The 10227-nt window shown below is 37.0% G+C and overlaps 1 protein-coding gene across 1 annotated transcript; it reads right to left on the bottom strand.

The window, feature by feature from the left end:
• Positions 1-2480: 2480 nt before the first annotated feature.
• Positions 2481-5085, bottom strand: cbx8a (chromobox homolog 8a (Pc class homolog, Drosophila)). Its single transcript, XM_007240517.3, has 5 exons — positions 4953-5085; positions 4713-4756; positions 3973-4038; positions 3769-3835; positions 2481-3522 (listed from the first exon to the last, which is right to left on the bottom strand). Exons 1-5 carry the CDS (start codon positions 5019-5021, stop codon positions 2911-2913), a joined length of 858 nt encoding a protein of 285 aa, XP_007240579.2. The 5' UTR covers positions 5022-5085; the 3' UTR covers positions 2481-2910.
• Between the last annotated feature and the right edge of the window lie 5142 nt (positions 5086-10227).

A 10227-nucleotide genomic window follows, 5' to 3' on the forward strand; every position in this document is an offset into this window, starting at 1 on the left:
CTATTTATAGGTATATGTTTGAGTAAAATAAACATTGATGTTTTATTCTATAAACTGTGAAAAACATTTCTCCCAAATAAAAATGAGGGATGGCTAAAATAACAAAAAAGATGCAAAGCTTTCAGACTTCAAATAAGGCAAAAAAAAGTTCATATTCATGAATTTTCAAGAGTTCAGAAATCAGTATTTGGTGGAATAACCCTGGTTTTTAAACACAGTTTTAATGCATCTTGGCATGTTCTCTTTCACCAGTCTTACACACTGTTTTTGGATCATTTTAGGCCACTCCTGGAGCAAAAATTCAGCTTGGTTTGATGGCTTGTGATCATCCAGCTCCCTCTTGATTACATTCCAGAGGTTTTCAATTTGGTAAAATCAAAGAAACTCATCAATTTTAAGGGGTCTCTCATTTTTTTCCAGAGCTGTATATTGTATATTTTGGCAGAATATTCTTCGGCTAATACAATAATTCACAGCAACGACCCTTCCGACAGTGTGTCGTAATTTGAAAATAAGAGAAAATGCAGATATCAAACTCAACAGAAATGGTAGCTATGTTAGTACTATTTGAAACCAGGTTGTCTCAGACAATGAGCATTTGCGGAATATTTCTGTACAAAATATGGGACCCTGAAAGGTCAATGTCACAACGCATATATCACATATTGGTATAGATGCAACATTTAAAACAGACAATAATAGTTTTTACTCATTAAGCCGCTGTCACCCCAAAACCTCGGATCTCCACTTCTGTTGCATCTTCACTATTTTGTCATTGTTTAAATCTGATAGTGGTTCTTTAGACTGGGTTAAATGTTGTGCTGAAAGTGGACCAATAGAAATGCTACAAAAAGACTTGGAATAATATATTTTTTTACACTGACGACAAGTGAAAGTTGAAAGTTCCTTCTTTTGTCACCATGTTGGATATATGAGCTTCTTGTATGACGGCGACGATTTATTACAAAGGATATATATTTTTTCAGTAACATTATAGACAAAACACTCATAATTGCCTTGCAGAGGAAACATAATTAAATGTAAAGCAAATAATGAATTAATAAATATTTCATTTGCTTTACAACAATAAAAAAATCCGTTAAAAACGTCAACCATATTTTAGGAATAACCTTTTAAATTTTCAAAATATTTTCAGGTCTGAATGAGACACATAAAGGCCTACATTTTATGTTAGGAGCAGGGTGCTGATAGAACGTTCTGGAACAGGTATAGTGGTGACATCGTACAACATGTTTAAATGTATGTTTGACAAAAAATATATTTAATTGGAATAATTAGCACGCACCTCTCGCAAAAACATATTTGCACCATTCTATAATATTTTGTATAAAGAAACATATAAAAAACCCACTCTAGAACAGTTCTGATGCTTTGAATAAGTGTAAACCCTTAACATTAATTTTGTTTAAACAATGTGACTAGCCTTTGAGTGGTCTTAACATGGAATTCTTCCTCTTTGAAGGCGGCTACAGCTTTATCTATTATTGGACATTTGGGACGTAATGTGGTTTTAATCACTTCAAAACTTGTGGTAACCCACACTTTTATTTACTTTAATTTATTTGAAAATCATCTACAACAAACAGAGCTCAGATGTCCCACATTAGAACAATTCACAGTACTTTGACCCTATCGGGAATGGTAAGTAATTCATATTAAAATGTCGTTTTTAAAATAAATGTTTTATACGTTAAATAAATGTTATAAATTACTGGACGCGCGATTATTTCTGAAATTATTTTTTTATTCAGTAAATGTCTCTAATGTCTTTGTTTTACAACACGCAACAGTGTTTGTTAATTTAGTTAATTTAACATTTCACTTGAATTATAGGATTTTAGCGCATACAAAATCCTGAATTTTAACTACTGACTGCATACAAAAAAACTCAAACTTCTAAAATATCAACTTTATAGGAAGAGGGAAAGCTTCTTAACTTTAAAGGGAAGTCAATGTAAAAATATTTTATTTCGAGTAACTTTGGAGCATTGTCTTTGGACACAATGTAAAAACAACTACCGGACATTTCAAATAGACAAACATGGGCATTCAAAAAACAGATTTGTTGCCCGACAATAAGTATATGTTTAGGCTACACTGTAAAAATATTTTTCAAACTATCTAACTGGTGGCGTTACTGTTGTAGTGACGGAAAACTATGCACTGCGATACAACACTTTTAATTGTGTTTCAACATTAAAGTGCAACTGTTCCGAGTCGATAACCAACCACAGGCCTACTTTCTTAAAACACAGCACGAGCTGAACCGAATGTAACTGCAAACTAACCGACCTAAATAAAGAAAACTATGGCGCAAGTGCAGCAAGGCCTTCAGTAAATTTCACGACTTGGTAACATCAGCCAAAACATTCTGCCAAATGCAGTTCTCTGCACATTTCCCCTAAATGAAAAACATCACAAGCTATTATTAAAATACATAGGTCATGACACACACACAGTTTGCATTTATATTCTTATTTTTACTCTGTGCTTTAATACAGACAATGTTAGGCCTTCAAATGTACACACAGTACAACAAAGGACAATAGTAAATTAGATGTCGGTAGAGGAACTAGACGTTCACTCTGAATAGAAGGTGCTGGAAACTGAAAAAGTGTTATCAGCAGTTTGTGCCTGTAGTCATTATAGCTCACAGGCGTTTAGAGAGATAAACAATTAAACAATTAATTGCTGCACATTACACAAACTTGGGGAGGTACAAAAATAAATTTCATTTTCATAGAAAATACAGATGAAAATGTATATCCAGACTATTTTTTTGTTACATATATACACATGATTTTGAGACACACTGTACAGTTAGAGACTAAAGAAAGGATAACACCTGTTCAGAGCTGTTCTACATCAGGTCACTGACTTTAACATCCATCATCTTTTTTCCCTGAAGAAGCCTTTATCTGTGGAGCTTTCTTTAATCGTCACAGTCACAGAGTTGCTGGTTATGTCAGTCACTATAACCTTTTCCATGTTTCTCAGACACGGGCTCCAGGACTCCCCACCATCCTCCTTTACACCCAGCGGCTCCGGGGACAGCCGGTCATCATCGATTGGCTCCTCGGATCCGTAAAGACCAGATAAGTGCTGCTGCGTTAATTGCATTAGGCCGTAATGAGACCGCTCGCCCACCGTAGAGCGGCTGTTGAGCGAGAAGTGCTCATCTGCCCTACTGTTAAATGATTTAGAGGATGCAACGTGAACAGGAAAACGCAACTTTGGTTTTGGGCCCCTCTTTTTGGGGGCGCTAAGAAAGTCCACGTGGTCCTGCCCAGGTCGAGCTTTCCTCTCAGGCTCTGGGGGGTGAAGTCGGACACTTTCGCCCCTGTTGACGGTGCTAGGGGGGAAAATGGTGGGAACTACTGTCCGGAGACCTTCGCGAGCTCGAGGAGTGACCACTGGCTCCGTCATGGGAAACGAAACCCGGATCTCTCGCGACATCTCTCTTCTAAATTCATAATTTTTGGTACTGGCTTTAGCTTTTGCCTGAAATAATAATTTAAACAGAACAGCGCATGAGCACAGTTAATCCGATTGATATTTACTTAATTTTAAATTTACAACGAAAACAGTCTCTGCTAAAAAATATATTAAAACATTTTTTTCGTAGCCTCACTTTCTTTAAGTTTAAAACCCTCTACAAGTAAAATAAGCTAAATAAACGTCAGTTTCGTCTTTTCATAAAGATGCAAAAAAAGCCTGACTAAATTATTGTGCTTTCCGTATGCTCACCTTTGAGAGATAAGTCCCCGGTTTCGGTCCTCTCTTTTTCGGCCCGTAGAGTTCTCTCTCACGCTCTCTGTAAGGAAAAGTATTTCGCTTATAAATACGTTAATTAAGTGCACATTTAACAACTGGAACAAATCTTAAAACTCTGGACAGAGAGATAATTATCCAGAACGCTAAATCTAGCGGGATTGTATAATGTTTACCAACCTCTCCTCAAAAGCAGCGAAGAGACGTTCATCAAGAATATTTTCCTCCGGTTCCCAGGTGCTGTATCTGTAACGAAAATCGCACTAACCGAGTGAGCACGGCGACGAAGTAGCGTTTCCAGTGCAACAGTTATGTTATTACAAATCAAGTCAAGTTGTAAAGGAGGCCTGGTGCGACACCCCATTTTATTTATTTATTTATTGTTTGCGATAACGATGTATAACTGTGATTTTAAAACTATTTTATGCCACTAAAATAATTTTAATAATATGGCGTAATAATGCATTTACACATTACTTTCAACTACACTTAAATCGGTAAATAAAAATATCTAAATATCGTCACTAAATGAAAAAAAAAATCAAATAAAAACGCTTTTACATTTTTAAAAACAACGTCGACATACCAACTGATTCGTGTCAACAGGTTTTTCTCGCTGAACATAATCGAAGTTATTTCCACATTTTGTTTGATAGCGATCGCGATAACGTAATTATTGAATTATTGTGACAGGCCTACTGTAAAGTTTCACGCATTAGCTAGCGTTCATGCTAACCTTCCCGCTGGCCTTAAAACTCCGGCTAACGTTGTAGCACCGAGAACCGAAGTCCGTTAGCGTTACGTTACACAGCGCTCGGGCACTGACCTGCTAGTATTCGGCGCGGTAGCAACAAACTAACGTTAGCCCGTGGTAATCAAATATATAAAAGCAGGAGACATCGATTTAGCGGCCCACTTACCTTTGAGACCAGCCTTTCCACTTCACCAGATACTCCATCCGACCCTGCGGGAGAAAGCGTGACAGCTTAAAAAATCATCACCACTACCAGCACCAGGTTAGCACACTAGCCGAGCTAGTCAGCTAGCTAAGTAGCCTACTGCGATTAACTTGCCCAAACCGTCAGAACGCGAACAAATCTCCAAGTTGCATTCTAACGGAGGCGAAACATTTTAACGGAGGACGTAAGTCGTGCACCTACTCTTCTTATGCGTCGTTTGATGATGGATTCGGCCGCGAACACCCTCTCACCAACGGCAGAGAGCTCCATGTTTACTTCTGTCCCACTGCCACAACCTCTGTCTGTACAATCCGCGACAGCCCATAATACCCGCCAGACGTCATCACGTTCTAAATTGTTGCCATGAAACCGGAGTCGGTGGGACTTTGATCGGCGGAGGCCATTGGTTGAGCCGTTGCTACGCGGACGTAGTTGCTAAGGGAGGGGAGGGCGCATGTAGCCTTTTCTAGGAAGTGACGAACCGTGGCTAGGATCCGAGCAGAAAGAAGGCTGATTAGCGAAAATCGTACGATATGTTATTAAGTAAAGTGCGCCTTTACAGCAAACGAGCTCTTATAGATACAAAGTACCACATGCAAACAAAAAAGATTTAAACAGAAGGCATGCGCGCCAAGCGCGCTGACGTTTTAGACTGTCGTCTTTGCCACGTTCAGCCTGGACTACAAAAATGCACATATACCCAAGTTATCGGTTAACTTGATTTACCACAGCGATTTCATTTCGATCCAGATTATTTTACACACACACTCAGTAGTCTGTTCAGTAATAATTGCACAATGATCCGTTTTAACCGTATAATAGTCTAAGCTTCTATGCGTCAAAACCCTCAAAAAGCTCTAGTTTCATTACGGTTTTACGTAACCCCCAAACAGAGACCAAACGTTGCGTTTAGTGTTTTTAAAATAATTAAACGTGTATGTGATTAAATGCTAAATGTTAAATGATACATAAAAACATACATTTAATATTTAGTTGTAGAAAATTGCACTCATGCAATTATATTTTGATTAATCAATATTAATCAAGGGCTGTGATAAGGAGACTCTTGAAAGCAGGAATTGACATAAATAAAAAAATAAATCATTCAGTGGTCTTTATAATTTAAATGTACAGCCAGAACTGCCTTAAACTGCCTCTGTAACCTTTAATTTTTAATCGCAAAAAAGATTTCAAAATAGTTAAAACCAAAACCACTTTTTGCGAGACACATAAGTGCTTAGATGCGATAAGACAAAACTGCTAAAATAAAGGTCATTCACGCTTTAATTACATTGTAGTGAATACAAACCGCTAGAAAGAAAATTGTTCGTTTTATTTTTAAAATAAATAACTATGCATTAACGTAATAAAACTATTTCCAAAAATGAATACAGTGAGATAATAATAATAATAATAATAATAATAATAATAATAATAATTTACTATTTAGTTCTTTTTTTATTCTACGTTTTATTTTATTATTGTAGTAAAAATGCCTCCGACATGATATATAATCTCTGTTAATTTTTTTTGAATACCGTTTATGAAATCTTATATGCTCTTGGTTGAGGTAAGATTTTTTAATGCTTTGAAAATTTACTGGAACATTGTTTTAGGGCTTGTTTATTATAAAAAATATGCATATATATTATTAAATTTCTAAATTGCGCACTAACGTATTCCACATATTTAAATGTATTAATTACAAATACGAACAGCAATAAATAATCCGACTTTACAGAGCCAAAAAAAAAAACGAAATTCCTGATCGGATTAATATACAAATTTATAAATAGATTTTAAAATAACCGCTTGTGTCCGCTGTCTGTGGAATAATACTAAATTTCTATATTATTTTGAAGTTCGTTTCAATCTTCCCCTGTAAATCCATATTTGAAGATAAGACTCCAACACACTTAATAATACTGTTGAACATTAGGAGCTTTATTTAAGGCAAATAGAAGCTTTACCGTTGGTTTCACACAGTCTGACCATACAAGCACGAACAATATAGATACATTTAATATTACCTATGCGCTTAAATAATTTTAAATAATGAATAGTATTTTGCATTTTAAGACAAACGCATATGAGAAAATATAGAAAAAATAATTGACCAACGGGAAATAAAGACCATATATTTCCAAGATACATATTATACATATACTAATATTTAAATAAACCTGACGCGCAAATAGGTAATATAGGTAATAGTACGCGAATATAGGTAATAATACGCGAATAATAAGCCGCCTATATCCACACTGTCGGGTAAAACAGATGAATTAATGTAAATAAGAGAATGCGTGTTACCGATATAAAAACGAACAGAAAATCGACTGAAATGGAAACGCAACCACACATATTTTAGCCACGTGTGTAATCTTTACAGTAAAAAATGTAAATATTAACATATATGATATATTTTACGAAGCTGCTGTGTTAAGCTGTGCTGGTTTTAGGCTGAGAGAACAGACAAAGAACCGCAGTGGACAAAGAGGGAACGCAGCAACCTCCGTAAAATTGGAAACGGAGGGCTGGAGACGTTTCTAGATAAATTATACAAGCTAGATGTGCGCGGCAAATTAATAAAAATTAAACGTGCTACGTGAGCGCGTGTGTGTATGGTGTGCGTGCGTGTGTGAATCGGTGTGAGTGTGTGTGTGGGTTCTCCTTATTTGGCGCGGTCGTTGATTGGCCTGTGCTTGTCTGCAGTGCTGTACAATGGCGCCAGAGCAGTGCGACTCCCGGCGCTCAGACGGTAGACCGGAGAGGGACCGCTGTGTTTCGGGTTTAACCCGTGAGAAAGAAGCACCATCACGGATATCACGGAAGAAACACCGACAACAGACTCGGACCTGTTTACAAAACGGGCTAAATGCCTCAAATGGTGCCTTTAATGTGATCTACGTGAATATCCGCATTTCTGGTGTTCTAAAAGAGAGACGTGGACTATCAGCACACCTGTCAAAAATATCTACAGCTAAATTTAACATATATATTTGTATTGGTTTATTCATTTTGTCGATGTAGTTGAGGTTAATTCTAATTCTATTAATTGCGTATAATAATTTGACTTAAGGACAACAAAAACGTTCCTATTAAATAAACCATCTACCCGCCCGCTTCGGTGATAAGATTTCTAATTATTGTCTTTAAAAAAAACGAAGAAAGGAAATCCGCATAGTAGACGAATGTGACTTCATCAACCCCACCAGGAGATGACAACCAGTGACATATTGCCCACAATAAAAATAGGCACACATAATCCATGGCAAAGGTGAACCATGCGGTCTTCAGGCGCCTTGGTTTTTCTTGATTTTATCATCAACATGTTTCATAATTGCCACATAAATATCTAATTTTAAGCTGCCGACAAACGTTTGAACTAACGGCAGGTTTGGTAGCTGCAGCCCACAGCAGTTTCTGACACGAATACATCGACCCTTAGATGTTAAGCCGTAAGAGTCGTGGCCCTGCAGCCCACAGCAGTTTCTGACACGAATACATCGACCCTTAGATGTTAAGCCGTGAGAGTCGTGGCCCTGCGAGGTCTTCAGCTGCCTGATGTGCATTCCAGGTTAATTTAGTGCCCCAACTCTGGCGTCAGCCCGCCGTGTTATTTATACAGCCTGCGCGCAGTGATCTCAATAAGCGGAGGAGGACAGCCATTTTCTTTCTCCAGCTGCGGGAACATTTTTCAGACGCTTTAAATGGTCGCCGTGATTAACGTTTCGCGCTCACGGCGCACTGTTGAAGGTGTCAGGTTGGGAAAGCACCTCGGGTTGTCCTTGAAAGTGGCGTGTAAAGTAGCTTAGGGACGTTTGTATTTTTCTTAATAAACGCGACAAGCGGGAGTCGCTGAAATGGAGGAAGACTTATGGAAGGAGAGAGAGAGAGAGAGAGAGCGAGAAAGAAAAAGAGTTTTTTTCTTGTCAACCTGATCCGGTTTAAGAAGTCGGAGTGGAAATTAAGTTCGCTCTGATAAATATAGCCTTTTGAAGATAATTTTAGGCGATTCTGGTTTCAGTTCACTAATTTAGACCGAGGAGTCTAAATTTAAACAACTTCACCTTTCAGTCAGTTCATATTTCATTTACTTTCTTATTAAGTTCCCCGATTTAGATTGTACGGCGTTGAATTTTTTTATTCAGTGACCAACTCATGCAGAATAACTAGTTTAATATAGCTGAATTAGGTTAACTCAATTTAAAGCCCACATTCTCATATATCCACGTCACTGTAATTAACACAGAACAGCCTTTAGGGAGTTTCGTTCCGATTTTTATTTCATTAACTCTAAATTCAAAAATTTCGCGGTTTAATTTTGGTTAGTTATTTTTTTTCTTGACAAACATTCACATCAAGGCCTTTCGGCTACTTAAGCCGGTGTCATCAGCTAATAATAGAGAAAAGGAAGGGGTTAATATATGAAGAACATAATTTACGAGGCTTCTCTGTTGTTTTTTCCAGGGAAAGGGTCATTTTAGGATCATTAGCCAGACAAACATTGCAGCTTATCTGACCTTTTCAGTCACAGCTTTCAGGGCAAGACCTGAAGGAGTTAATTTCTGATCATTGTAACCAATTATGTACCTCAAGGGAGTGATTTTTACTGGACACGTTGGTTCTCTTGCATACAATTGTGAGTGTAGATATGGCAACAAAAATATGATCATATTAGAGTAAAGAATAAAGCATATCTATCTTTTTGTCTGAAGTTGTGTCAAAGTTTTAAATTCTTGCAGTCATAGTCCTTCCATTTAAATTAATATCTATTATATAATCGTCTTATTCTATAATTATTTGTTGTTGGTTTGTGAAAACATATTCTATATTTTACAATTAACATAATTACTTACTGCTTCCTAAAAACGACTGAGCTTTTTGTTGTACTGAAGACTATATACATTAACTAAAACATACATTCCATATCTTGCCTCACATAGTATTTTTTGAGCATAAATTCAAATAAGAATTAACAAGTAAGCATATCTTAAAGAGCATGCCCACTTAATAAGTATGTTGTGCATTGAATTGCATTAAAAGCCTAAAGAGCAGGAAAACATACTTCACATCTGTGAAGAGAGGATGGCATCATGTGTAGAAACATCTGTTCACCATTACATAGCAATTAAACATTAATTGCTCTTGTTTTGAATGTACAGTACATTACCACATGTGGATGACATAAAGAGTGTGGCTGCTGAAAATATCACATTACACACTCTGGCTCTAAATGAAGCAGCTCTTTCTAGCTGAAATAAACGTCTGTCCAGCATTCAGAGTATAGTTGAGAATGCTTTAGATCCATGCAGGCTTCAAGCCTTTATTCGGAAAATACCCTTTGGAGGAAAGAAAGCTTTAGAATGGTAAGATAGAGAACAGGAGCAAGGCTGTTAGTGTTGTGAAGAAAGGTGTGATTGTACTTGTTTCTTAAAAGTTCAGAGGAGCCAAACTTAAAATGTCAAGCAAC

This window comes from Astyanax mexicanus, chromosome 19 (assembly GCF_023375975.1).
Source record: "Astyanax mexicanus isolate ESR-SI-001 chromosome 19, AstMex3_surface, whole genome shotgun sequence".
NCBI lineage: Eukaryota > Metazoa > Chordata > Actinopteri > Characiformes > Acestrorhamphidae > Astyanax > Astyanax mexicanus.

Coding starts and splice junctions, on each gene's coding strand:
- cbx8a (XM_007240517.3), bottom strand. CDS start 5,021: ATGGAGCTCTCTGCCGTTGGTGAGAGGGTGTTCGCGGCCGAATCCATC. Junction 4,757..4,952: donor TCAAACGACGCATAAGAAGA/GTAGGTGCACGA, acceptor TTTCTCCCGCAG/GGTCGGATGGAGTATCTGGT. Junction 3,836..3,972: donor TTCGCTGCTTTTGAGGAGAG/GTTGGTAAACAT, acceptor TTTTCCTTACAG/AGAGCGTGAGAGAGAACTCT.